We start from the raw sequence: 27,094 nt of genomic DNA on the forward strand, positions 1-27,094 counted from the left end.
GAGGCCCGGCTCCCGGGACGGGACGACCCCAGTCTAGACGATACAATGAGCATCAGCTACATCACGCACGAAGGGGGCTCCCACCGGGAGTCTCCCGACATAATAGACTGGGCCAGGCATTGGACAGGGGGGGTGGGTACATGTTGGGGTGGTGGGGGTGTGGGGTGGGGGGGTCGAGGGGATACTGTTTTTTCTGTAAACCTGAATAATAAAAATTGAAGTTTAAAAAAAAAGAAGACATCTGACTAAATATTTCAAGAGGAACACAACAGATACTTCAAACGAGAGGACCCCAATCTACTTTCACCTTGGAAGCCAGATGACACGGAGCAACACAGGTTCTATCCCCGGGTCTGCACTAAGAAACCTCTGGGTATTAAGCGCATTATAAATAACCAATTACATTTACCATCTAGTATTGCTTTCTTTCCAGCCATATTTCTCAAAAGTGTGTCCTCTGTCAAGGCTTTGCTTAATTCCCTTCTGCTTGGAATCACAGATAATCAGCGTGTCAGCCAGTCCTAAATGTTCCGGTATTTGAACGTTTTCCTTGGAAACAGCATCGCCCTAAAGGCTTTGAAGCTGCACCTAAAATCAGACAGCATTGTGTATAAAACCATATATATATTTATATAAAAAGGATTGTTTATTGATCAGATTTTGGGACAGACAATAAGTCCCCCCCTTAAGTGAAAATAACTGCACCTTATACCACAATATTATACACCTGTACACACATGTTAATGTCATTAAAGGCAGCCTCCAAAGTACACACATGAAAAGTCGGAGCAATATTTTGATGAAATGTTTATTTAACAACTGAATACATGCCAAAAGTCATAATTTACAGCAGCAGTTTTTATTACATATTTTCTCCAGTTTTCTATTACCCTCGTGAAATGTAGTGAGAACTAGAGAAATGGAACACATTCGCCTTTTTGGCATGTTGATTTGCATACATTTTCTGTACTAAAGTTACACACGAACTCCTCTCAGCATATACTGTGAGGACAGTATGTTGCAAAGCTCAGAGTCTTTAGTGCAGGGCTCAGAAACCTGCCGTTCTCCAGGCGTTGTGCACGACATTCCCCATGTGCCTTCAACATTGTCTGTGCTAGTTCGGAGTGGTGGGAGTTGTAGTCCAAAACATCTGGAGAAAAACACGTGGCAGACCCCTGCTTTAGCATGATCTATGATACTCTACATAGGGAGTACCCACAGATAGCAGTACTTCACACGATACCTCCTTACCTATTCCCAAAAACAATATTTACATCTCTGTCGGGTAAGGTTTAGGAAGCAAAACAGAACTAGTAAACACATACCATTGATAGTCACTAAATAATGCATACAAAGGGACCCTTATATTCGCATTCACATGCAGTGTTCTTTATATGTTTGTACATATTCATTGTATTTGGGTCATGGTCATGTGCCAGGGCTGCTAATCTTAATTACAGCCCTTAGGAACCCATTGTGGTAACTCTGGAAGCCCGTGCACATTGAATGGAAGACAAGCAAAGCATGTGAAATGGTTTAAATAATGATTCTTAGTAAAGTGTACCTCTCTTTATATAATGCCTTGGCTGCATCAAAGTATCGGCTAGGCAGCGACCCTTCCAAACTATATAAATAGCATTCTGTACAAACAGAGGTGGGCAATGCCCAAGGAGAATTGTGGGGGAGAGGAGAGAACTGGGGATGCACTTTAAGAAGAACACTTCCGGGACGACCGAGATCGTTCCGTCAGAAACATTTAATTTCTGCCAATATTTAAGGAAAAATAAAACAATTGCCATTTTGTGTAGCTTAACATATGTTCAAATGGAGATTTCTGTTAACTTTATCCTTTCATTTGGTGAATTTTCAAGATTATTTTGATGGTGTCTGCCATTTGCAAGAGAAACAAACTAAGTTGAATTGGTGACAAAATGTCCTGGGCACAGGGACAGTGGGCCTCATTACGACCCAGGCGGTAAGTTACCGCCTGGGCCGTGACTTTACCACCATGGCGTAAACTACGTTTACGCCATGGTGGTTGGCGGACTTACCGCCCCATTCCGAGGTCGGCGGGGCGGTAAGTCCCCAATCCCCATTTACCCTTCCCCATTCCCATTTTTGCCCCATAGGGCATAATGGGAGTGGGGAAGGCGTTAATTACGCCACCGTAAATTACGGTGGCGTAATTAACTCCATGGTCCCTTAGCTGGCGTTAACCCCTTACCGCCAGGGTCGTAATGAGGCCCAGTTTGTTGTACATGTTGTATGCATAATGGCAAGTGTTCGATTTACACTGATTAATCAGCCAGGCACAAACACATGCTGCATTATTGAAATGTGCCAATGCTTAGGAAACTATTCTGTTCTACGCGGTCATTGGTGATATCAGAAAATAGGCCTCGTTCAACAGCTACAAAAATACTCCAAGATTTGTCATCCAAGAGCACAAAAACAAATGGTGGCAAAAGAACCACTGATGATGTTTTATTTGAACACTTTCATTTATTTCTAGTAGCATTCAATAACGAATGCTCCGCGTCCTCTCAAGTCAGACCATTTATAGAACCATTCAGAATTCATGACGTGACTTCTGAACAGAGATTCCAAAAAAAAATGCCAGCCCTTCTCTTTCAGTAGAAATATCACATATCCGGGCAAATGTACTTAGAGCTGGGTAACCGTGCCAAATGTAGTGCTTATGAGTTAATTAGCTTCGGTAGCCAGCTGCGTGGCCTCTGACCTATGAAGTCCTTAAAGGGGTGATGCCCACTGTGTGTGTGTGTTACCTAGCAATGAAAAGATTGCTTTTAACATAGGTTTGTCTATGAGTCGATATCTGCTATCATGAAACAAGATTTCCCAGTGGCAGCCCCCCCATACCATCAGTGCTAAATGGAAGAAACTCCATCTTGCAAAATCTTGTATATACCATTAGTGTGTGTCAGGACAATGTACATAGAAAAGCTCAATGCGTTAGATTGGGTCCTGTGTCCTTTCGCAAACATGTAGAAGCATGTGTTATCTCAATGGTGGCAAATCACCCTGTACATGGCCAACATCTCTTCTGTGGCTCCTTTCATGCACTATGTCAACTTACATTTCCCATGTGTACACATGGGGAGTCTGCTATTGCAACAGCAGAACATGTTCATACCAGATTCTTCGGGCATCCCTTAAAATGTGCTACTACACGTCATGCTGTATCAGCCCACCTTGTGTCTCACGCCTTCTGATATTTTATTGCACTTGTCAGAGCAGGGGTTATGTTTTCTCATGCCCAGACATGGAAAATAGAAAAGGGACTACATTCTGCGATGTCAATTGTATGTAGGTAGCATATGTAGTATCTGTGTACTATGTTTACATAGGAGCAAGACACTGGTTTGCTATCTCAATGCTATACACACATGACATGGCAGTCCTATTATGTGTCCGCAGGTTGGACCTGGAGTACTGTGCACTAGGCACTTGCTTTGTACCCTTTTCTATTTCTAGCGTTTCAAGACACCTGTTGTTAATCATTGTTCTAGTTTATCACACAATACATTCACTAGACACAATAGACTTAGCCGAAGGCCGCTCTTGGACTATACATTTAACATTGGTCCGAGCAGGCGAGTTACTAACATTTAAACTTTGTACTGACTGCCCCCTGCTCTCCAAGGTTTTGAATGTCATTTTTAGAGAGCTCCACTGCTCTGCAGGACGCCAACGTCCATCGCACAGGCTTAAAATGTTCAGAACAATACATCTGAAGATTGGGGGAATATCAGGAAACTCCAGCCAAATTCATGGTGGAATTCAGAAGCTGGGAATCAAGCCCACATGCTTACAGGTCTCGCCTGACCACTTGAAGAGACCTGCAATATTTCCAGGAATGTTCGAGAGAGGTGTTCCTAGACCCAATTGGAAATTCCCTATAAGTTGGGGAATCCCAAGAGGCAAATCGTGGGTAAGCAGTGAATCAGATTAAGACAACATCCTAGTGTCTATGTGATGACTGACAATCTTAAAGAGCCTCTTCCATATGGGCTCATAGCTATTCCAATCGGCCCTACATTTCACCGCTGATACTCACTATTTCGCCCATGCAGAGAAGGTTTTCTTGAGTTTCCTTAAGAGGGCGAGCAGGCACAATAAATATCAGACATGAGTGAAAACTGAAGGCATTTGACGCCCTCCTGAACCCTGGACAGAATGTATTAGTGACACGGACAACATGCAAACTAACGGATACTAAGATGCGTTCCTGTTAATTTTAAGAAAATTCTTAGAAGCACCAATATGCGATGAGATTACTCCAATTTCTATTTCTTGAAAGCATGCCCAAACGTGCCAATTAACCTCTCCACTTATTAGTGACAAATGGACATGTACACGTTTGCTATGCCAACACCCACACCAAGCTTTTTGAACTTTCTCAAACCATATGATTAACACCTTTTAACTGCCATGGGTTTTCCCCCCAGTCCCAAGGCCTTTTTGGTGATTTCAGTATTTCACCATGGAAAGCCTTCTAACATTTTCTCCTTCATTAACCCCTTAAGTGCCAAGGACGAGCTATCTCGTCCTTGGCACTGGGGAGGTAATCCCAAGGACGAGATAGCTCGTCCTTGGTACTTAACTAACATATTCGAATTGTTTACATCTAATTTTTGTAAAATAATCCTCTGATGGAGTTCAATGGGTTTTTCTTTCTTTACGGCCATTTGCAAGTGAATGATTTGCATAACCGTTTGCAGATGAAGTGCAGCTTTTGCAAAGTTAACCAAAACAATACATTTCAAATCAATGTCATACAGTGGGCTTCACGGATTAAACGTTAGAAATCATATGCCACCCAGCCATACTCCGTGATCTGTGAACAATATCTTCATTACCCCGGATTACATTTTTCTCTTCTGAGTGTGCAAGGCTAGTATGAAATGAAGCAAAAACTTTTCCAGAATTGCGGTGCCATGGCTGATCAATGGAATAGCGTCGAAATAATCTCCAGTCGGAATGTAGCAGTCAAGATGTTTTAGACTACGACTCCCATGATGCTTCACCACTGACTAAGCAGGCTAGCACTTATGAGAGTTGAAGTCCAAATGATCTGAAGGAGTGCATAATGACTAACAATGCAATAGATTGGCGGGCAAATAACTGGCAAACACTATTCACCAATTTGCAATACTTGTAAATGTGTTCATCTTCCGCAAGGCCCTGAACATACGTAGACAAATACATCTTACAATATTAAAGTGTGTCACTGGACGTGACATGCTCATAAGAATGGCCGCAAACAATGCATTTTGTGGCTGTTTGTTTCCCTAAAATATGTTATGTCAGTGATCCGGCAATCTACACAATGTCACCGTATTGCATCGATTTGTCTCAAAGCGTTTAGTTTTTATAAGAATTAAAGGCTATCTTGGGGTTGGTAAGTTAGTGGAGTCATGGAAGCGTTCAATGACAGAATGGGTTTGATGTAATTAGTGTGTTGAACGACTAATACATGAGCAAAGGCTTCTGAGCTTTTTTTTTTTTTAACTTAGAACATAATTCCTATATCCAGAAAAAGCATGGGATGACACCACACAGTGTTAAGTTAATAAAAGTTACAATTGCATACCAACTCCTCCACTACCAAAAATCTGTGCATTAATAAATACATGTTTTTCCCCGTTTGTGCTTGTACATGTGTCTGTTTGCTTGATATCCCTTTGACGGCAATAGTTCTGAAGCGACACGCATGCGCAGTGAAACATAATAACGCCCGGAACCCGACAACCTAAGCCGGATGTCCAGACCACACAACTCATTCTCTTAGCTTCCTGAAAAGTACAAAAATACATTGTAATCATAAATAGTTGAATACGGTGGTATGCAATATCATGTTTTTTTATGTTTGTTTTTTTTTTTCTTTTCTACACAGCTGTTTGTGCATAGCCAGAGAAAAGATGTATTTTTAATGTGAAAAAGTACATTTTAGAAAGATATTTCATTTAACCATGTACAGCGGCAGTTAGTTCACTATCTTTTCCGGTGTGACAAACTGAAACAGGTTGAGTTTATCATAGATATTTTCAAGACAAAAGATGTAAGATTCAATGAACTCATTTTGTTTGCTATTGTTTGTTCACAAAATATGTTACTTTTTAAATATTTAGATAAGGGCTTTTTTTGTTTGTTTGTTCTAAAGAAAGTGTGTAACGCAATTTTGCCGTACAACGCAGACGGGGAGAGCACACTGCAATGCTCTCTTCAAATACTTTCTCAAAATTCAAATACAGCCACATAGGGCACTACACGTTTGGGGTTTTCCACCAACTGATCAATAGCACAGTATCGGAAAAGCAATGCATGTTCAGCATTTAGGAAAAGAAATGGGAGCTTCCATTCGCTGCATATTTCACAAGTTGGTATAAATTATAGATTAACAAAATACATCTTCAGATGAACGCTGGATGAAGTTGTCAGTAGTAGTCAGCTTGTTACATGGAGGAATAATGGAATTTTCTCCTTTCTTGATTTTCATCTTCCCATGGACGCTCCAGTCTTCCTCCATCATATATAATCAGAGAGTTGCTAGACAAAATAGATCTGTTTATCCCACCAAGTGGTATGGCGTTCTTCTACTTTACAAACACACAGTTTTTTTTCTTAATTAGTTCTGTAAAAGTGGCATTGACTGCAAAGTTTTCTATGAATGTTTGCATGGTGATGAGATCCGAATCCCCAGCACAATGACTCAAAGATGTGTCCGCCACACTCTGTCCAGAAAATAAAAAAGCACAAGTCCGTCTTTGAACGATGGGTCTGGAACTCTAAATCAGGTTGGAGCATTAATCATGTTTTTTTTCTCTATTTCAACCAGGTGGAAACAAATTGTGTACGCCACCCTTGTAAACATCCACGTAATGCCATGAAAAAGGTTCATGTATATTGCATTTTTTCCAGTTAACTGTCTATACAAGTTTCTCGACGGATGAAGTGTCGAACGATAATACGTATCAGACACTCCGCGGTGCCCGCTCAATTTCATGGGTCCGCCTGTTTCTACCTTTCTTATTTTCTTGCACGTGTTTCCACTTGTTGGAGTTCACCTGGGCATTGCCAGATTTTTGCCGGCGTTGCTTGCGGTCCCGTTTCCAAACCTGCTCACAGAACTCGTCCATTGTGTTGAGGTTCGGATGGTTGATGAGCTGCATAAAATCTCTGTACCAGATCTTCTGGTTCGGCGTCATGCTGATAGAAGGCTCCTTAGCTTTGGCATTTTCCCCGTCCTCCTCCTTGTGCAGAAGTTCCTCCAGGTGTTCAGTGTCGATGACCTCCAAGGTAACTTTGAGCAAAGCTTGTGTGAAGCCATGTTCCACGGCGTGGCAGTAGTAGATGCCGGAATCCTTCCGCTTCAGAGTACGGAGAAGAAGGCCCTGTTCGGTTTTGATCAGTCGATCACCCAATTTTATCTGAGGATTGGAAAGGAACAAATTTAATATAAGCGTCAGGGAATTATATAGCTCTGCAGAACAAATGGTATCTGGGTACGCACAAGCGAAATAACGGAGATGGAGGCCTGCCATTGGTTCAGAAATCTGATTGTATTTTATTTCTTTATGTATGTGTTTATTTATATAGCTCACAAAGCCCAGAGGTATATAGGCACGTATGCTTAAGAGATTGGTTACAGTGCTTCTGGTTACAGAAAGGAAGCTTGGGAAGTGATTACATCAAAGAGAAACATACAGAGGTAATGACATCACAAGCAAAGTGCAAAAAGTGTTCAAGGTGAGCTCCCACTAGGTTTGCCCACGTGCGTCAGTCACTTCCTGTATAGTAGTGCATTCAATGCCATAGAGATCCTACTTTCATCATCTACAAAAGTCTTCTCCACGCCCATAAATGAAGGAGATGAATGTGGCTTAGATGTGCTAATGTGTCTTAAAAAGCCTTTTCACCACCAGAGGACAAGGTGTGATATTTCCAATGTAATCATTCAATCTACTAAAGAATATTTAAATGTGCATACTGTATATTTAACACTGAACATTTTACCTCGGTAAATACTGATTTAAGTGAACATCAAGCAGTTCGTATTCATTAAAATTACTGTATTCATAGCAGCAGGGATAGATAGATAAAGCTAATATTGTCATTCAGATGTAAAGCCACAGCATTGCGATGCACCCTTGTGAAGGAGAGATGCAACTTTCTTGTAATGAGAACAGAAACTGCACAGACTCCCATGTGTAATACATGAACAATACTCTTTTTTTTTAAAAGTTACTCCTTCATCACCCTTCGAAACTTGACAAGTGTACCCGTGGTTCTGGCATACACTGCTCAACCCTCGTGCCGACCCACTTTCAGAGGCACCATCACGAGGGGGGACATGTTCTCTGCAAGCGGTGTTCCCACATGGGACTTTGTACTCATCCTTTTTACACCCCTGACTCATCCTGCAAGCTCCTGTAAACTCTTGCCCTGATCTATAAGTAAGTCCGACTTGTACTTGACTCACACCTGGTGAAGGCTTCTCAATAAAAAACAAAGAAAAAAAAGAGATTACCAATGGGTAACCCTGTATTATACCGGACGTACTTGTAGAAGGTCAGGAGTACACGTCACGTTACTCAGAATAACTTCTCTCCAGGTGGCAGGCAGAGGTAGTACAGACTAACTCCCGGTAACTTCTTTGTGAATTGGGGCTTGGTTGTTAATGTGGGCCTTTACAGAATTGCTTTACTCCGTTTCACAAAGCAGTATGCGGCTTCCTCCAACACGCTACAACATGCAAATATCCCTACTGCAATTAGCATGCAATGGTATACATCATGGGTGCTAAGATAGCTAATCAGCTAGTCACATACTTCCCCCACAAGAACATTCCAACGCAAGCCAAGCTTTGGACTTTCAATCATTCAGTGACTTGACTCCATATCCTTGCCCATGGCACCCCACCTAAATGACAAGCATGCATCTTTCTGTCAGACTTTACCGGCCTTATAATTGAGCTGTGGCGGGGGGCGGGGGGCTGTAGGAATTGCTAATGGAAGCACTGCCACGGGTCTGCAAAAGGCACAGCTGCAAGATGCTGATTGAAAGCAAGAGGTAGAGGGTGTGCAGTGATTATATTGAATAGAAAACAACCAATGAAATGTTGACAAATGAAAAAAACAACAAAAAAGTAAAATAAATGATTCTTCAAAGAATGAAAAATGAGGTTGGGAGTGGGAATAGTGGTTTTGGGGGTGGGGGAAAAGTATTACTAAAAAACAGTGGCATTGGGCAGGAGTACTCCAAAAACAATGAAAAATCAATGAGTTGTTTTGGTTTTAGTTATTTTTTATTAGTTAAAATGTCATTAGTTGTTTTTTCATTGGATGAAATCACACGTAACCGAGGTAGAGCTACGCCGATCAATCCACATAGCAAGGCACTATCTGGGTCTCTGGGTGGTCAAGGGGGTAATCGATTTCCTACGATTCTTTATAATTGGAGTCGACTGCTAATTGATTTTTTGAGCCTGCCCTGAGTAGGTCATTCTAATTAATGACAGCAATTAACTCCAGGAATATGCAGAGCTAGGTATTGCGAGCCAGCCCTCTGTACCTCTTCCTTCCTCTCGTCGTTCTGCTTCTGGAATTGCCAAAAGACCAGGGCGCGCTGAGACTTGGGACTGCACTCCAGGAAAGTGCTGCTGTTCTCCACGCCGTATATTAGCTTCTCCTCCAGGACCTGCCTGTGGGGGTCATCTGTAAGCAAAGGAAGTGGAACCTTGTTAGGGCAATGCAACGGCAGGCGCATTAACCCGTCGGCATTATTCACTTTTCAGTAAACCTCATTTTGTGCAGACATTGAAGATACAACAATGAGTGATCACTTTCAAGTTTGGGAACGCTATACTTCGGCTTGCGATTGTGTGTAGATTGCAGCAATTCATTGTGTTGTCTAAAGTATGGTGTCTTTGATTTCAACAGTCAATAAAGTATATGGCAAAATTACAAAACACAAGATGCACTCTGTTGCTATAAACGTTGCAGCAATTTCCCGCTACCACCTTTGGATTAATTCTCAGTCAACAACATGTTTGTGTATTACAAACTTCAATACAATATAAACATGTTCTTACACATCAATAGAAATCAGCATGGGGATAACAATTTTGCAATTTCAAGCAGATTATAACCCAATCATCCTTCTCCCCTCGCAACTTCCTGACCACGTATAACTCACAATTTACAAATTACTAAAATAAACGATAAACCCTCCCATCTTCCCAGTTATTAACCTGCCCATAGTGTTGCCCCGGTATAAGTCAATGGTTCTCCTAATTCTCTTTTATCCCCAGGAAAACTGAAGTGGGTTCATTTCATAGTAAGATCTGGTCAATGTAGACATATCTTCTGTTATGTTCATTGCATGAATAGACTGCAATTTCAGATATGTTCACGTCATCACCGTTCTAATGCCGCATAGGATTTACTAATGCTGGGTTACACCGCCCCAAAATGAAAGTGAAAAGTGAATATTCAAACGTCAACAGTTTGGTTACCAGACAATATTTGCAGGTCACTTTCATGGGGACAACAATTACCGAAGCTACTCAAGAAAACCCCCCTATGACCCTCCTTCTCCCAGAACATCTCTACAAACAGAAGATTATAAAACCTAGTTCTGGAATTCATTCTCCTGTGAGGATCACGGACCACGATTGCACACTGGTTTTAGTTGTGCCTGCAATGCATGAACCGCACGCCTTAAATGCACATTACCGGCGAAGCAGGCAGCTGTGCACCCGCCCTCTGCAGGTTCTGGATCCAGTTTCACTTTATTATGGAATTCCACCCTGGATTACGTGAGAAACCCGACGTTGTTCTCCCACCTACTCCCCTGGGATATTCCATCCAGGTGGCCAGGGAAGGGCCATCGCTTTTGCATTCCGGCCCTGGGGGCGAACAAGCGAGGGAGGATCACCTGAGTGGAGGGCCATGTGGGAATGGGAGGAGAATACCCGAGGGCGAGACATGGTATTCCTCCTCTCCCCATTTTCCATCAGAAACCACTTCCTCAGCCTTCATGGGATATTTGCAATCCCATTCCATTTCCACCTCACGATTTCTGACAAATACTGGGAAGAAGAGGAGGCAACAGAGAGTAGTGAGGATTTCCTGCAAGAAACACCTTGAGAAACAGAAGGAAGAATGTCACCCATTGCCATCAGGTTGTTCCATTAATAGAGTCAGGCAGGGTTGGACATTTAACACTGACTACTCACACCTGACTCCACTTGACTGCTGTTTTAAGTTTAAAAGGTATGGTTTTGCACAATCAGTAGGATGACCTGTAAATCCTGATCGGAGCCGAGAAGCCAAGGAACAGGGAGCTGCAGGGAGAGAAGCCTGGAGGATCCAGAGATGCTGGTCCAGTGTTTGTGAGGGGCTGCACCGTGACTAGGGAGCCATGTCTCCACTGAGTCGGAACGAGGCAGTCCGTTTCCTGATGGTGGTCTGCAGAAAAGTGCTTGTTTCCCTTGGGACATGTACCGGTCCTAAGATGGTGTGAGGGGCAGGTGGGTGAGACTCTGACCTCGAACCCATATGCGCTGAAAGACCGCTTGACAGCGCAACGCTCCCTGGTGAGTTTCAAGGCTGTAAGCGGGAGAAACTCAGGAGCGTGCGGCTAGCTGGAGCGGTAAGGGAGAAAGACAGATTTTGCAAGCATCACGAGTGGGAAGCAAAAGGGAAATGAAAGTGAGAGAAAGGCACCAGGAGAGTGGAAAGGAAGCAAAAGGCTTGAAAGAGAATAAGAAGGGTGCGAGTGACCCGAAAGGAAAGGTGCAAGTGAGTACTGAAGAGTGAAATGAGGCACGATAAGGAAAAGAACAGGTGCAAGGGGGCACAAAAGAGTGAAATGAGGCACGATAAGGAAAAGAACAGGTGCAAGGGGGCACAAAAGAGTGACATGAGGCACGATAAGGAAAAGAACAGGTGCAAGGGGGCACAAAAGAGTGAAATGAGGCACGATAAGGAAAAGAACAGGTGCAAGGGGGCACAAAAGAGTGAAATGAGGCACGATAAGGAAAAGAACAGGTGCAAGGGGGCACAAAAGAGTGAAATGAGGCACGATAAGGAAAAGAACAGGTGCAAGGGGGCACAAAAGAGTGAAATGAGGCACGATAAGGAAAAGAACAGGTGCAAGGGGGCACAAAAGAGTGAAATGAGGCACGATAAGGAAAAGAACAGGTGCAAGGGGGCACAAAAGTAAAGAAGTAAATGTTCAAGAGGCACAGGGAAGAGAAAGTGAATTAAAGGAAGGTGCCAGGGGCAAAACAAGGTGGAAGAAGAGAAGAGTAGACACAGAATGTGCACGTGTGCACAGCAAAGTGTAAGATAACACAGGGGTGCCTGAAGCACCTGAAGATGTAGAAGAAAAGCAAGTACAGTAACTACAGAGAGAAGCATCCAAGATCACATTGGTCGTGCTTAGGAGGAGCAACAAAAGGTCTCCTATTTTACCCTAGGCAAAGGTTCTACGTGAAAGGAACTGTAAATAAGTAAAAGGCACATCCTGACAAGTTGAACTTTGTGGTTGAAACTGAAGGGGCCTAAGTTTGGGGAAAGGAACCCTGAGAGGCTTAGAGGAACTGCGTTGTTAAACTGAACTTGTGTTTGGAAGTGAAGGGGCCTGAGTTTGGGGAAGGGAACCCTAGGAGGCCTAGCAGAGGTGAATACTTATATGGTGAAATAGGGAGGCATAATCCTGGGGAAGGGAACCCTGAGAAGTCTGAGAGAAACTGTGATATATTTTTGTTTTGTCTGAAACTTGCAAGGATTGAAGCTTGGGGAAGGGAATCCCCAGGAACTAAAGATATTGGGAGTTGTATGAACAGAGGGCAAGAACTTTGTGGAGTAGAGCTAACTATCTCTTTTTGATTGTGCTGAACTTTGATGATACTGACTGAGCCACACCTGGTGAGAAAACTACCTGAATCCAGCCTTGGTATATATTTCTTTTTTAATCACTATTTTCTGTAAAGAGACTTCATACATCATTTCATCAAAGAGTGAGGGCAAACCTAGGTTTAGACACAGTCGGATTTTGGTTTTAGACTCTTAGACATCAATGGCCCTTAGAAAAAGAAGAATTTGGAGGAACCAAAGATTCTCTCCAATTCTCTGAGCACCGCTCCGCGCGCCACCCTCGAACACCGCCATCGGCGACACTGACAAAGCGGTGAACGCAGGGGAAAGCTCCCTTGTACACCACGCAGCCTGCCATGCTCCTCTTTTGTTAAACATCATTATCAGTTTAAGCTGCAATAGCATGAAAGCACTTACAGATGCAAAATGCACGCGAGCATCTACTTTGCATGGCATTATCCTCCCGGGGCTGCGCCGCCCCGTTCCCCCCACTTGTAAAGTCTTCAGTTTCGCTTGTTTGATCTTCTGTGCTCACAATCACAGAATGCATAATTAAAAGCCTCTACAAAGGAACATGCTGTCAAGACTGCACTTAATGTTTGCTTAGACTGTGCTTTTTATCCATTTTGCATACAAGGCTTAGCAAACATAGTCTGTTTATTCAAGCCTCAGAATCAACAAGACCCAATAAGCCATATTGGGGGGGGGGTGAGGGGTGCACATGTCTTGTTCATAAACAGGCTGTGGGTTATTCTCTGATGCACACTCCTGTGCCAGATCGGTGAGGCTCCAAGAGCAACAGCTACTGACCTAGAAACACAAACTGAAAGCTCACAAATGTGTTCTTGCTCAGATCAGACCTCCACATGAAGGGAAGGCATTGCGGGACAGGACTGCTCATTGTAATGCACACATTTTCAAATGTGGACAACAAACAGAAAAAGGTTGCGCGCCATGGCAACAGACTTAAACAATAGATTGTGCACGATTGTTGCTGCTTTTTCAATAAGAAATTATGCAATGTAATGTTTCTTCAAACTCGGTTAATGTCCTTTACTCATTATATGGGAATACACATGTAGGCGCTACATTATTTGCGCTGCGATTGGCGTACATTATAAAATAAGCGTGCTCCGTTCTTTCCAGTGTTGGGCAACTTCATGCTAAATGCTGCAAAGTTTCAGCAACATCAGTTTGCGCCATCCCATATCGCCAAAGGTGCAACACGGATTTGCTACTTTTTTCCAACCTGAATGCATTTGTACTTTTGCATTTCTCTAACAAAATGATTTGGGCGACCCCATTTAGCTGACCCTGGATTGTTCCAAATGGAATATTGAAAGTGGGGCCATCCAAGTCCTTGCATTTACTACTTCCATGCACTGGTGCATTAGTAGAGAAGAGGGCAATTTCTGGCAAATTGTTGGCACACTTGTCCTGCAATGCACATGTAATTAATTGGTCAAGAGCAGAACATAAACACATGCTCATAAGATCACATGTTATTTCTCCAAGTAATATGTAGTTGTACTATTAAAGTATTAGAATAAGTAGTTATTATATAGAGTTATAAATAATTAAATGCTACACAGCGACATATTGTTTGACTGTGTGTACTGTGACGATTCGCAGGATATCGTCTCTACTCACCAGACGGGTGCCCTTCTTTGTGAGGTTGGGGAGGTGAAGCGCCCGCTGCGCAACATTCCCCCTAGTGGTGGCAGTAAGCGGGACTTTGCGTGTAGAGGCTCCCCTCTTGGGGACAAGGTCTCCTGTTCCATGAAGGAACTCCCTGTCCTACTTTCCAATGAGCCTTTCAGACCATCAGAAAACCCAACCTGAACAAACCGCTGTTTTCTACTGTAACACAACTTCTCACCCTAGTAAAACTCAAAATCACTGAGAAGAGGAAATGGGAAGAAAACATGAAGAGTGCTAACAGGTTGTAAACCAACTCTACTGTGAAGACGATGAGTGGAGGAGGAATGCTGATCACTCCTCCATGGAAAGTAGACCATACTGTGAAGAGTGTGAACCACAGAGTAATAAAGAATACTTCATGGAAATTGTTGACAGACAATGATCCTCCATTGGGGAGGTCCCTGCTCAAACACATAAAAAGTAAAGAAGGACTAGCATTAACGAGTCATCACCAAGCAGGCGAAGCCTGGGAAAATCAAACCTGTGAGAGAGTAGCCTGGAGCATCTGGGAGGATCTCAGTCAAGGGGTCGTGGAAAACCAACATGAAAAGCAGTTCAGGAGCTGTCAGGGAGCCCACTTGCATGTGTGGAATACATTCCAAGGTGGTTACCGGACCTCCAGGAGGTGGAGCATGCAGTTTGCAAACAATGCTGGGACAGCCGAGCAGAGGGCTACGCAGAGAACAAGTCGGAGAAGAAGAAGGAAAGTCTGGCAGTGTTTACCAGCACAGCATGATCCCGACCCCACAGGAAGAAATGATGATGCCAACCTGGCAAAGTAGTGTTAACCGGAATGACGGGAGACCCGGGGTGGGGAGGGGGACAATGGGCAGGCATTAACCAGTAACAGAAATAAAGAATACTGTGGGACTCATCATCCTCCTCCCAGTAATTTTGAAGATAGTAAAACTAATCAAGAACGCTATGGGACACTTCACATTCGTCCCATTGGTATTGAGGCCAGCAACGAAAATAAAAATAATACTACGAGACTCCTAACACTCGTCCCAGTAATATTGAAATCAGTAAAGCAAATGAAGAATACCAAGGGACTAATCATACTCGTCCCAATATTTGTGAAACCTGCAAAGATAGTAAAGTATATCAAGAGACGTGCGGTACCCATCTCAGTGGTTGCGAATACCAGAAAGCAAGTAAAGAGGTGCAGAAGAATCTCCATGTTGGTCCCCATAAGTGAACGTGCTTACAAGAGAAAGAAGTGGTCAAAGGAATCCGGAATACTGGTCGCACTAGAATGAGAGGCTGTGAACAACGGGAGCAATATAGTTATGTTATGGAATGGACTGAGGTAAAGCCAGCTTTCAAAAGTGGGGGAAAGACACTATAAGAAACCCAGAGGAGTCCAGGGCAAGACCCTCCAGTGAGGAAACAAGGAACTGTAAATAAAGCAAGGCAGGGGATATCTAAGTGAAGGTGGAAAAGTGCAGCCGAGGAATTAAAGGAACTGATTAATCACATCACAAGGAACAATCTCAAGATAAACTATTAAGGATCCTGAAGCCTGTCCGGGAGATAGAAGTCATTCTCCTGGAACTCTTTTTAGTTGCTTAGTGCAACCCCTTTTTGTGATTAGTGGTAGGGTCAGTGCAGGGTAGTTTTTGGACCAAGGACAGACTATTTATTTGGACTACATTACTGATGACGAGCTCCATAGTTAGATTTATGTTAGGCAGGGAATCCCCCTTAATGATGGTCAGGCAGGGCTAATTGCACATTTGAACCTGCAGTCTGTTAAAGGACTGCATGTGTATAAAAGGCACCCCGATCAAATGGAGTTAGGAGAGGTCGTGGCAGTGGTGTTGAAGCAGCAGCAGAGAGGCCAAGAGAAGCAACAGGGAGCTGTGTCTGTGAAGCATGCTGATTGGTCACGAAAGTGCAGCCCGGGAGCTGGGGCTCCGTGGAATTGATTGAACTCTGGAAAGGGAGGAATGCAGAGAGGCTGTCCCTTTTTCTGGTGTTCGCAGTGCTCATTCTCCTGTGGACAGAAGCCGACCCATGAGTGTCTGAGGGGTAGGAGTTGGAGTTGTGAGGTAGAGAACAGAAGGCTGAGTGAGCTGCCCTGCTGGAAGACCGGTGGACACAACCGGTTAGTCTCCATGAAAGAGCAATCCCGTATGCGAGTGCTTGAACTTTACGCGGAGGATTACATTGTATCAGAATGGTCGTGTGTATGATAAAACAAGTTTTCGAAGATCTCGGATCTGAGTCCTCGTTAACGATTGAACAATTGAGAATACTTTGTAGCAGGGTGGTCAAGTTTATAAGAAAAGCACGGTTTCGAAAGTCTCTCGAGGTCTGGCCACGTTGTAAAAGGCAGTCTACAAACATATGAAACAAAGAAAGGACTTGAATGAAAGCATTAACGCATCTATATCTTCATGATGATTGAATTCCGAACTGAATAAAACCTTAATAAGCAGAACTGTTACCTGTAAGAATTAAAAGTGAATGGAGCTTTACATTTAAATAAAACCACCATGTGCCGAACTCAGAAATGAATAAAACTTTAACTGAAGTGAAGTCTATATATGCTGAACCTTCAAGTGAACAGAGCTTTGAATATAATGAAAACCAATATACATTGAACTTTAAATTGAAGAAACATTAAGAATACAAGTGAATCCAATGTATGTTGAACTGCAGGGTGAATGGAACTTTGAAGGTGAACTTAACATTGATCCAAACAGAGGCATGTTAAATAATAATTAACTGCAGCTATCAGTGAAGATATTTTGTACAAAAAACAATCCTATACATAGGGCACAAGTGTGGCACACAACTTTAAAAAGACAGGAAATACTATTATGACATTGAAAGTGAGTCCGGGGGAAGAGAGCCCTGAGGCTTGACCCACTCATCAGCTTGAGCATAGAGTCTCAAGGTACTTTTGTATTTGTAACTGTGCTATTTGGAACTTGGGAAAGGGAACCCAGTGTTTTGGTTAAAACTCTACCATCCTGAATTTAAGGCAATGCTGAGACTTTGTTGAACTGTTTTATACTTGGGGACGGAAGCTGAAAGGAAGCTGTGATATGGACTGAGCGCCACACTGTTGTTTTGGTTGCTGACATCCCTTCACACTGCACTTTCCTTAGTTTTATCTCGATAGGGAAATCTCACCTTAGCATAGGGCGAGATAGGCATGATATGATAGGTTATTTATAACGCACTTAATACCCAGAGGATTCTAAGGGTGGACACAGGGTTCGAACCCGTGTGGCTCTGTGTCGTCTGGCTTCCAAGGAGAGCACGTTGCACGCCGAGCTATCCTCCCGAGACCTGGCATGGCTGAATCAATGCAAAGCAAGGTATAGCCTTTAAGGCTGCTCTCTATTGTGTTCTCTAATGGTCTTATCAAAATAGATCATGAAAAGTAATAGACAAGTATAAAATAAAAAGCAAGAACTTGGGTATTTCACCTGCTCGTGTTCTATTGGATATCACATGAGTCACTCGTGTAGTTATTGGACTGCTCCACTTATCCACCTTCTAAACTATCACTTATACTATAGTAATATTAATAGAAATGTGTCTGTAATGTGTCAATTGTAAAATTATTAACTATGTAAATTAAATGTGTTTATTCTTGTATACGTGTCTGGTGTTTGTGTCTTGCACAAGTAATAAATGCATACTTCTCTGGTCAGTAAGAGACATAAAGTAAAACATTGACTATACCCATTTTGACCCATTTTGACCACCAGGGGGAGCCATTGGCTAACTCTGCCTTTTGTAGCGATGTCAAGTGTTTCATTTTTTTCTGAAGATAAACAACTTTTCTGGACCTTTTGCGAGAAGCTCCACTCTCAGGGCCGTGCACGTGACGTTAGCAATGCCCCAGGTCGCATGTGGTAACGTGCCCTCATTGAGAGCCTTTTGCTAGTCCATCTCGCCCACTGTGGTTCCCACATTCACCCTTTTACACAGTTAGGCTTTGGCCCTGTCGCTTCTGACAGGTGGCAGAACCAGATCACGTGCCCGAGCTTTGCAAGGGGGACCACACTTATGTTACCTGCAAATCCAGCCTTCACATTGCAAAGGCATGCCTAAACACATCTTAGCAGCAACACACAACATCGCTTTCCCTAATGGCAATACTTACCTTCAATGTACCTGAAACAGCAATCCCTAGAAACAGTAACTGTTAGGCTGTACTGTCTAATCGTCTCTCTTTCTGAGCAGCTTTTCATCAGGTCCACTATTTCAAGAGCATCCCCTCTACCTGCCCCCCGCCCCCTCGAATCTGCCCAGTTGCTTAGATGTGTGGGTGCCCCTTTCATATTCCTGCTTCTCCCTCTTAATTCTGCCTTTCTCCAGGTTTTCCTCTAGAGACTAGTCCTGGGGTCCCAGACAGAGTCAGGATAAAGCAAGTACCCACTCCATAAGACCACAGTGGGGGAATGGCATAGTATAAAAGTTAATACCATAACACAGCATAGAGTTATTGGGTAAGTGCCAGTGCCATGTCACACATTCTCAGTCTGTTATGTTACTGGGCATTTGTATTTTGTATAGCGCCTTTCACCATTCTTGCATCCTGATACCTTTGGGTCTGGTGCACATTATAAATAAATAAACAAACAAACATTGGTCTGGTCTGAACGTGCTGTAGGTTGAGTGGCCTCGGGGACCGCAGTCAAGGTAAGAGTGTAAGGGGTCAGTCTTCTTGGTTATAGGAACACCTTGGCTGAATGTTCCTGCGGCTGTAATGTAGAAAGCAGGAACGCGAGCCTCTGGCCCATATACCTTGGCCCCAGTCCTGAACACTAGGCATCTTGCAGTCCTCTCTGACCATTGCACACAAGCTTGACGTGCAGTCAGGGCACGCAGACATCTCTCAGAGACACCGACTATTCGTCTTCTCTGCCTCAAGTTTAACTCAGACAACATTGTTCTCAACTCTGTAGCGATTCTGGAGGAAGACCCTCTGCTTGGAATACCCTTGTGGATTTGACCAGATCAGAAGTTAGGGTTGTTTTTCCAAAACGTCTTCAAGAAAAGCTAGACTGGTATACCACATGGGTGTACTCTGAAATCTCTTGCCACCTTCTTTTTCCAAAGTTTAGATTACCAATTTTTGAAATGTGCTGTCAAGGGTGCCAAAGCAGGAGACTGACACACAGGTGACATGGTGATTGCTTTATACTTTTATTTAAATTAAAAAAGAAAGGAAAACGTATGTGTCCCTATTTTTATAAAGGCGTTTCCCTGCCTCAACGTAAACGCTAAGGGCTCTGTCAGAATGTCCGTGTGCATCAACAGTCCAGCATCCTCTGTCAACAATGCTACGTCTGTCCCTTACTCTTCAAACGAAAGTAAAGATAAAGTCGACCTTCTTGGTCCAGAAGAACGAGTGTGGATAAGATTCCGTTTCCAGGCTTTTACTCTTTCTTACTGGAATTTCTCCCAATTCTGATTCAGAAATGTCCTTCGGCACAAAAGACAAGTGTTCCCGCACTTCTCCTTGGCAGGCACACTCTCTATATTTTAATACTCTTTACCAGAAAGTCTTTTCAACTTTGCTTACCAGGAGAATGCCTCCTTTTTCCTGGCATCTTGGATCTACAGTTCAAAACAACCAGGGGGAATGACTCCCTTCCCCTAGCCTTGGTTACCAGGGGAATGCCTTTGTTCTCCTAGCATCTAGACCTGAGATTTCAATAGAACCAGTGGCACTGACTCCCCTCCACTGGCCTCGCTTTCACTGGTTTCACAATTCAACACTTGCAGTCCCTCACATTAAGGGTCCCAGATCCAGGTTTCCTCGTCTGCAGACTTGGGTCACTCTCCTGCAAGTGCTCCCACAAGGAAGATGGTTTATACTTCTCTTCACTTGTGGTTGTGCGTCCCAGACCTGGGTTTCTCTATGGTTTTGTTCTGGCAAACCTGGTTGAAAGCACACAATCTTATGCGTCCATGTTTTTCTGTTCGGTGTCACGGTAGAAGGTAGTCCCGGTAAGAACAGCTCATGTCTGTTCGAGGCGGCAGGGTGTGTGATTCTGCCCCTAGAAATGCATGGACAAGGGGACGGTTTTAAAGGCTGAACTAGTAAAGTGGCTGTGCTGATTGGTTGGGTGGATGGATAGATGGCTGGATAGATCAACAAGTAGATGCTTGGAGTTGGTTGAGTGGATTGGGTGGACAGCCTGGCAATATTGAGTGAATTATTTTGGGTGGGAGGACTGTAGTGGATGTGTTCGTATTGGATGGATAGATGGTTGAATGGATCAATGAGGTTGGTTGGTTGAGGGGACTGGGTGAATGGACTGGCTGTTATTGGGTGAATTGTCTTGAGGTGGAGGGATGTAGAGGGTGTGTTCATTGGTCGGGTGGATGGATCGCTGAACGGATCAATGGGTAGATGCATTGGGTTGGATTAGGTGGATGGACAGCCTCTATTATATATTTTATCATTATAATTGTTCTTTTATAACACGCTAAATACCATGGACGTTTCCAAGACAAACGTGTTGCCCCTGAACTATCCTCCCCATCAATTGGGTTAATTAGGTTGGGAGGGAGGGCTTAAGTGGTTGTGTTGATTGCAAGGGTGGGTGGATAGATGGATGAATAGAGCAATTGGTAGATGCTGTGCGTTGGTTGGTTGAGGGGATTGGGTGGATGGACTGGCTGTATTGGGTGAATTGGGTTGGGTGGGAGGTGTGATGACTCCTAGGTATCTGTCCCTTCTCCCAAGGGGGAGCCACCCCCATTGAGGCTTGGGAGGTGGGTCCGCTCTGCAAGGCCCTCCCTAGGGGTGTGGCCAAGCTGGATTTCACTGAGCGTGACTCCCGCTTTGCAGACAAGAACTCCTGTGATAGGCTTAAAGACTCTACAACATCTCTATCTTCTCCGCCTATATGGGAACCACAGAAGTGGTAAAGGTGATAAAGCCTTTCTGCTTGACTGACACCACTGCTAAAGCGCTCCTCACACTCGGCATCTTGTCATCAGAAGCATGTTACCTCTTGTAGTAGAGTTGACTGTTAAAATACAGCAGTTCCCAGCTGGAGGAGGAGACTTCCTGACTCCGAGTGGACGGCAGGGGAAGAGACGCGCAGAGCAAATACTACCGCTGCAGTGGGGAGCAGTGACTGCCTAAAGGTGGGATCACGCAGAGGACCAGATGGGCCTGGAGCCAGTGATATCCTGCTGAATCCAGGGGCACCATGACGAAGATCTCTTCAGCCCCCGTTCCGAGAATCCAAGAGAAGGGGAGAAGGATATCTACCGGCAACGCCTAAAGAATTCTATCATCGCCAGAAGCACCCACCAAGCCAAGGGAGACAAACGCCATCAGCACAGGCCTCACCGACCCGCCATGCTGGGAGAAAGCAGTTATGCCGGTCAAAGCACTTGAGTGCCATGAGAGGGGAATCCACACCCGGCTAAGCGGTCTAGAAACATTACAGATCAGGACTCGAGAGTCCCAAGTAACACAAAACAAGATAAAAGTGTGAGAAGCATGAAGAAGACGATCGCTATGTCCAAAAAGGTAAAAGGGTTGCAATCTGTGGCAGAAAGCCACAAAAGATGTTCAGAGGCCAGAGAGGCCATGCATAATATGCCACAGAGCCAGGAGGTCCAGAGGGACACAATTACTCACAATATTAAGAGTCAAGAGATCAAGAATATTGTGTTAGAGAGGGTAACATCTCAGCTACCCAGGAGTGGGAAATCTCGAGGGAGTGAGGTGGTCTTTAATATAGGGATGATGGAGGGAGGTAAGTACAATATCCCACTGAATATATGCAGGGAAAGCCATTCTGAATGGAATGATCAAGGACAAAGTGACTTTGTAGTTTCTATACCAGGAACTGGGAGAAATGCTTTTTTCTGGATTTTGCTGGTGAGAACTGTAATAGTTACTCAGGCCAGGAACTTTGCCTTAAAGGAAAATGTATTAGAACGCCTGTGTGATGAATTGTATGAATCCCTCGCTGAACCCGTGCCTAAAGTCTCCTCCCAGGGGACCAGGGAATGGCAGATGCTTCCTGACCCTGACCTTGCGGGTGGTGCTCTACCAGAGGATCACCTGGGAGGAGAAAAGGCTCCGGGAGGTGAGAAGAATCCAAGGGAGGAGACACAGTATTTGCCTTCTTTTAAATGAGACGTGTTTCCACGCCCACAATATGTAATGGCTTGTTGCCACCATAACCCTTCTTGTTGCTCATGTTTACCATCTTAGCGTGTGAGGAATTAATCAGAAACACAGAATGAATAAAACAGATAGACAGCTTTCTCAAATTCAGGGAACTCAAACAATTGAAAATGTCCCTAATTCCCAAAGGTGTAAGAGATGGAGGTTTGTGAATATTAATAACATTTAATATAAAGATACCTCTTCATAAATCAGTCTGATGACTGATTCGCATAACATTCCCTTAGAAAAGGTTATAAGAAATAAAGACCAAAACTTTAGTAAGAAAATAGTTATAAAAACTAACTTGTGGTGCAAGACTTCAAGTCCCATAATTCTTTTAGTAATGAGATGAGGTAGAGGGAGCAACAAAACTATACTAATCAGTTAATCAGTGGTGATTGATTAATAATACATAATATATAATAAAATATATAATAATATAATTATATAATATAAAAAAAATGTATAAATAAAAATAAACAAATGCAAATTGTCCACACCTGAGCGAGACTGGGCGATATTAATGACTCCCTCGGGTGCAGACAGTAGAGAAGCTGGAGAAGCCAGCGAGGCGGAAGCTGTGCAAGCTGTGTCTGCAGGTGGAGGCACGACTACGAGAGCGAGAAGACGCCGGGAGCACTGAAGGTCCTAAGAGGGTCGGTGCCTTTCCTTATACCTGTTGCAGAGGTTGTGCAGCAGAAAGTTGGTATGATGGAAAACGCAGAGAGATCTCTGGTGACTGGGTCGCGCACGAGTCTCGCAGGAGCTTTTGAAGCTCCGAAATGGTGTAGTGGGGGGAGAGCAAACAAGGCCACGGGCCAGTGAGCGTCAAGTTAGAGCTACTTACCCTTTGAGTTCCCCACTGGCAAGTGGAACCGGAGCGCTCAGGCGCTGCTTGTGTACGCCAGGTCAGCTGTGTTGTTCGTGTCTGAGTGACAGAGTTGCTACTATTGAATACCGAACTATCAGAAACCCACGGAGGTGGCGGTTAAAGAAACAAAGTAGCTGTGATGTTCCTTTTGGGAATTTGTGGAGAGCCCAACAACCGGGTGGGGAAACTATATTAAGAAGTAAGGCAATCAAGCAATGTCAAAGCCAAAACTAAGCTATACCTGAGCAATTTCAGATCAACAAGCATTGCCAAAAGCCAGAGGGAAGCAATATGAATCCTAAGGGTTGTAGGAGGCACGGTGCATATGTTGAGATGAAGGTACCTGATCTAAAACCACATTGCCAGAAGCCACAATAGCCGCAGGAAAAGACTGTATCCTTGCTACTGTGTAACCATTGAAGTAGAAAGGCAAGAAAAGGGGCAAACAGGCTGCCCTTCTGAAATGGGCTATCCAGGGGGAGATGAACATCGTTTGCAGAACAGTCCTAATGTGGATTAATGTGAATGTTGTATTCCCTAAAAGCAGCTATCATGTTGATACCAATGAAGACCATTGAAACTGTTGTTATTCTAATTTGAAAGTTACCATTGAAGCACTTTTCTGTTTAGGTGTTTGAAGAAGTAGATGGGCAGGCGAGTATCCCCGTAGGGCAAGAAGAGATTGCCCAAAAGAAACCACGTGAAAGGGATAAGCCAGGCAGTAGGAGGTGCAAGTTTTGAAGAGTTGAGTAGTGACATTTGTGAAAGAGTTGTGAAAGCTGGTTGAAGAAAAGTTACAATTTGTTCTGCAGTTGAAGTTGGGGTAAACCATCCTGCCTGACCAAATCATTTTGTTATTACTACAAATGTCAGGCCGTTCTTTTTCCAGGAGGAGTGAGAGTCTATGAATTGTTTCCAGGGTACGTTATTGAAAGAATGAAACTTTTACGAAGTACAAGAATTTAGGAACTGTACTGGAACTTTGTGTTAAATGGGATTTCCTTGTTTTCCTTTAAACTTTGGAGAAGCCCTTTATTTTGTTCTGGGGAAGGGAAGTTTATCCAGATTGTGACAAGAGACATTGCTCACATGTGACTTAGGTCATATGTTGCATATTGCTGTTGAATAGAATTGGCATATATTTCCCTTTGCTTTGCTTGTTGTATAAGTGTGAGGGTTACGTATACCTTGGTTACCGTGTTCCCTTTAGTTTATTTTAGGCAGGGAAATCCTTGTCAGTGAGGTATTTATTCAACCTGTTTTCTTTCATAAAATGGCTAGAGTTGAAATCTTTACAAAGCTGCCCACCTCACATTTCTGACCCCTCAGTGGACGATTGTATGAGGCAGAGGGGATCAGCTAGGAGTTGATGAAAAAAGCCCGGGTGCAAGTCCCTTTCTTGGTTTTGTTTGTTTCCATCTAGTGTTAGGGCCAGCACAGGGTAGGGCCGAGGACTGTTTTGGACGTTCTGACATTCTGACTAGCACCTTAATTTTATCTGGATGGGAAGGGAATTCCCGTTTAGCAATAGGGACAAAAGGGTATTTTCTTTTAATTGATGTACATATATTTATTTATTTTATTCATGTATTAGATGTTAGTAATACAACACATTGGGCCTCATTCCGAGTATGGCGGTAAGGGATAGCGGCCACCACTAACGAGAGCGGTGGCGGTAATCCCTTACCGCCATACGCCGAGTTCCCTTTGCGCCATGGAGGTTTTAACACCTGCTTTTAGCAGGTGTTAAAATCCATGGCGCTAAGGGACCTTGACGTTAATTACGCCACCGTAATTTACGGTGGCATAATTAACGCCTTCCCCACTCCCATTATGCCCTATGGGGCAAGAATGGGAATGGGGAAGGGTAAATGGGGATTGGGGAATTACCGCCCCGCCAACCTTGGAATGGGGCGGTAATTCCGCAATCCACCAAGGCGCTGCCGGTCCGGGTACGGCGTCAACCAAGGCGTTAATAGCGCCATTGGTTAGCGCCGTACTCGGAATGAGGCCCATTGTGTTTAAAGGCACCACCAGACAAAAAAGGGCTGGGGGGAACAAGGGAGAAAGAAAACAATGGTTCTACTAGGCCTTGTGACAATTGGATTGTGCAAGTGCAGTTAAAAGAAGTGAGAGGCAGGGGGTAGTGCCAGACTGCACAAAATGCAAAGTGCTAGGGTGGGAAGGGAAGTTCAGGGTAAAGAGGAGAGAGTGCAAGTGAAAGAGGAAGTGTGAGGGGGAAGAGGGCCACAGGGGCTAAGCGAGTATTAAGGGTAGGCCAGGAGGGCAAGTGCCAGGGAATGCATGGGGTGAGGGTCCACATGCTAAGCGCGGGGTGGGGGGTGGACTGGTGCCCACTAGAACTCTGAGAGTACCAGGCAGCCAGTCACTGCAGCAGATGTGCTATTAGCAGGGGAGGGGGTAGGGAAGGAAGAAGATAAAAGGAGGGTCTTGATGAGCTTCCAGAATTTAAGGAGATCCACCTCATGCCTGATGGGGGCTGGTAGACCATTACAGAGGGAGGCTCCTGTGGAGATGCGAGATCCACCCCCCCACAACTCCCTGCTTAGCAAAGCTCCTGATCTGCAGAGAGCGATAATTATATAATAGTTCTTTTATAACACACTTAATACTGGGGGGCCAGTTTCTTAACACAAGTCCGGGATTAGAAACTGTGCTGCTATGCGTTATGTTGCTTCCAAGTCAAACGTGTTGCCCCTGAGCTATCCTCTCAGCCTTGAAGCTAGAAGACCGAAGGACTCTAGCAAGGAGGTATTTAGGGAGAGAGGGTTGGATGTAGCGGGGTCCCAGCCCTAGCAAGCTTTGTGGATGATGCAGAGGGTCTTGAACTTGATCCTAGCATCAACTGAAAACCAGTGGATAGATTTTAGGGCTGGAGAGATGCGCTCCCTGGGTTTGAGACAAAGGATAACTCTTGCACTCCTATTTTGGATTAGTTGAAGGGAGTGAAGGGAGGATAAAGAGAGATTCTGGAAGAGGCTGTTGCAGTAGTCCAGCCTAGAGAGGAGCAGAGCTCTAGAGACAGAGTTTCTGGGGGAAGGTGAGGAAAGAGATAATTCCTCTACGGAGATGGAGCTGATAGTTGGCCTTCTTGACAAGGTTCGCGATGTGAGGAGACTATACCAATGAGCAGACCAGCTGGCCACCTGGAAGCAGGTGGTCAGGGGTTCATGGAGTTGAACTGCTAGATAATATTGCGGTGGGATGAGTGAATGGTGAGACTGGTAGCTATATACACCAACAACCAAATATTTCAAAAACAACAAATAGGGTGTGGTCGACTGGCTACAAAACCTAACTAGAGAGACAGAGGTACAGAGCTACAGAGAGACCTAGAGGCCGGTAGGTTATCATTAAGGCAAGTTGGCAAGCGACAAACAGACTACAAGTGAAGCAAAGAACCAAAAAAACAGAACTCTCTATATAATTATA

At 44.0% G+C, this 27,094-nt stretch overlaps 1 protein-coding gene across 2 annotated transcripts in view; it reads right to left on the reverse strand.

Moving 5' to 3' along the window:
- Positions 1 to 790: 790 nt before the first annotated feature.
- SEMA3A (semaphorin 3A) overlaps positions 791 to 27,094 on the reverse strand; it is a 469,097-nt gene continuing 442,793 nt past the window's right edge. For both annotated transcript variants that reach the window (XM_069627820.1, XM_069627819.1), the window contains exons 16-17: positions 9,595 to 9,737; positions 791 to 7,451 (exon numbers count right to left, since the gene is read on the reverse strand). In XM_069627820.1, coding sequence (XP_069483921.1) covers positions 6,996 to 7,451; positions 9,595 to 9,737 — 599 coding nt within the window. In that variant the 3' untranslated portion in view covers positions 791 to 6,995. The remainder of the gene's footprint in view (positions 7,452 to 9,594; positions 9,738 to 27,094) is intronic.

The sequence above is a fragment of the Ambystoma mexicanum genome, chromosome 12, assembly GCF_040938575.1.
Source record: "Ambystoma mexicanum isolate Mex_15411 chromosome 12, UKY_AmexF1_1, whole genome shotgun sequence".
NCBI lineage: Eukaryota > Metazoa > Chordata > Amphibia > Caudata > Ambystomatidae > Ambystoma > Ambystoma mexicanum.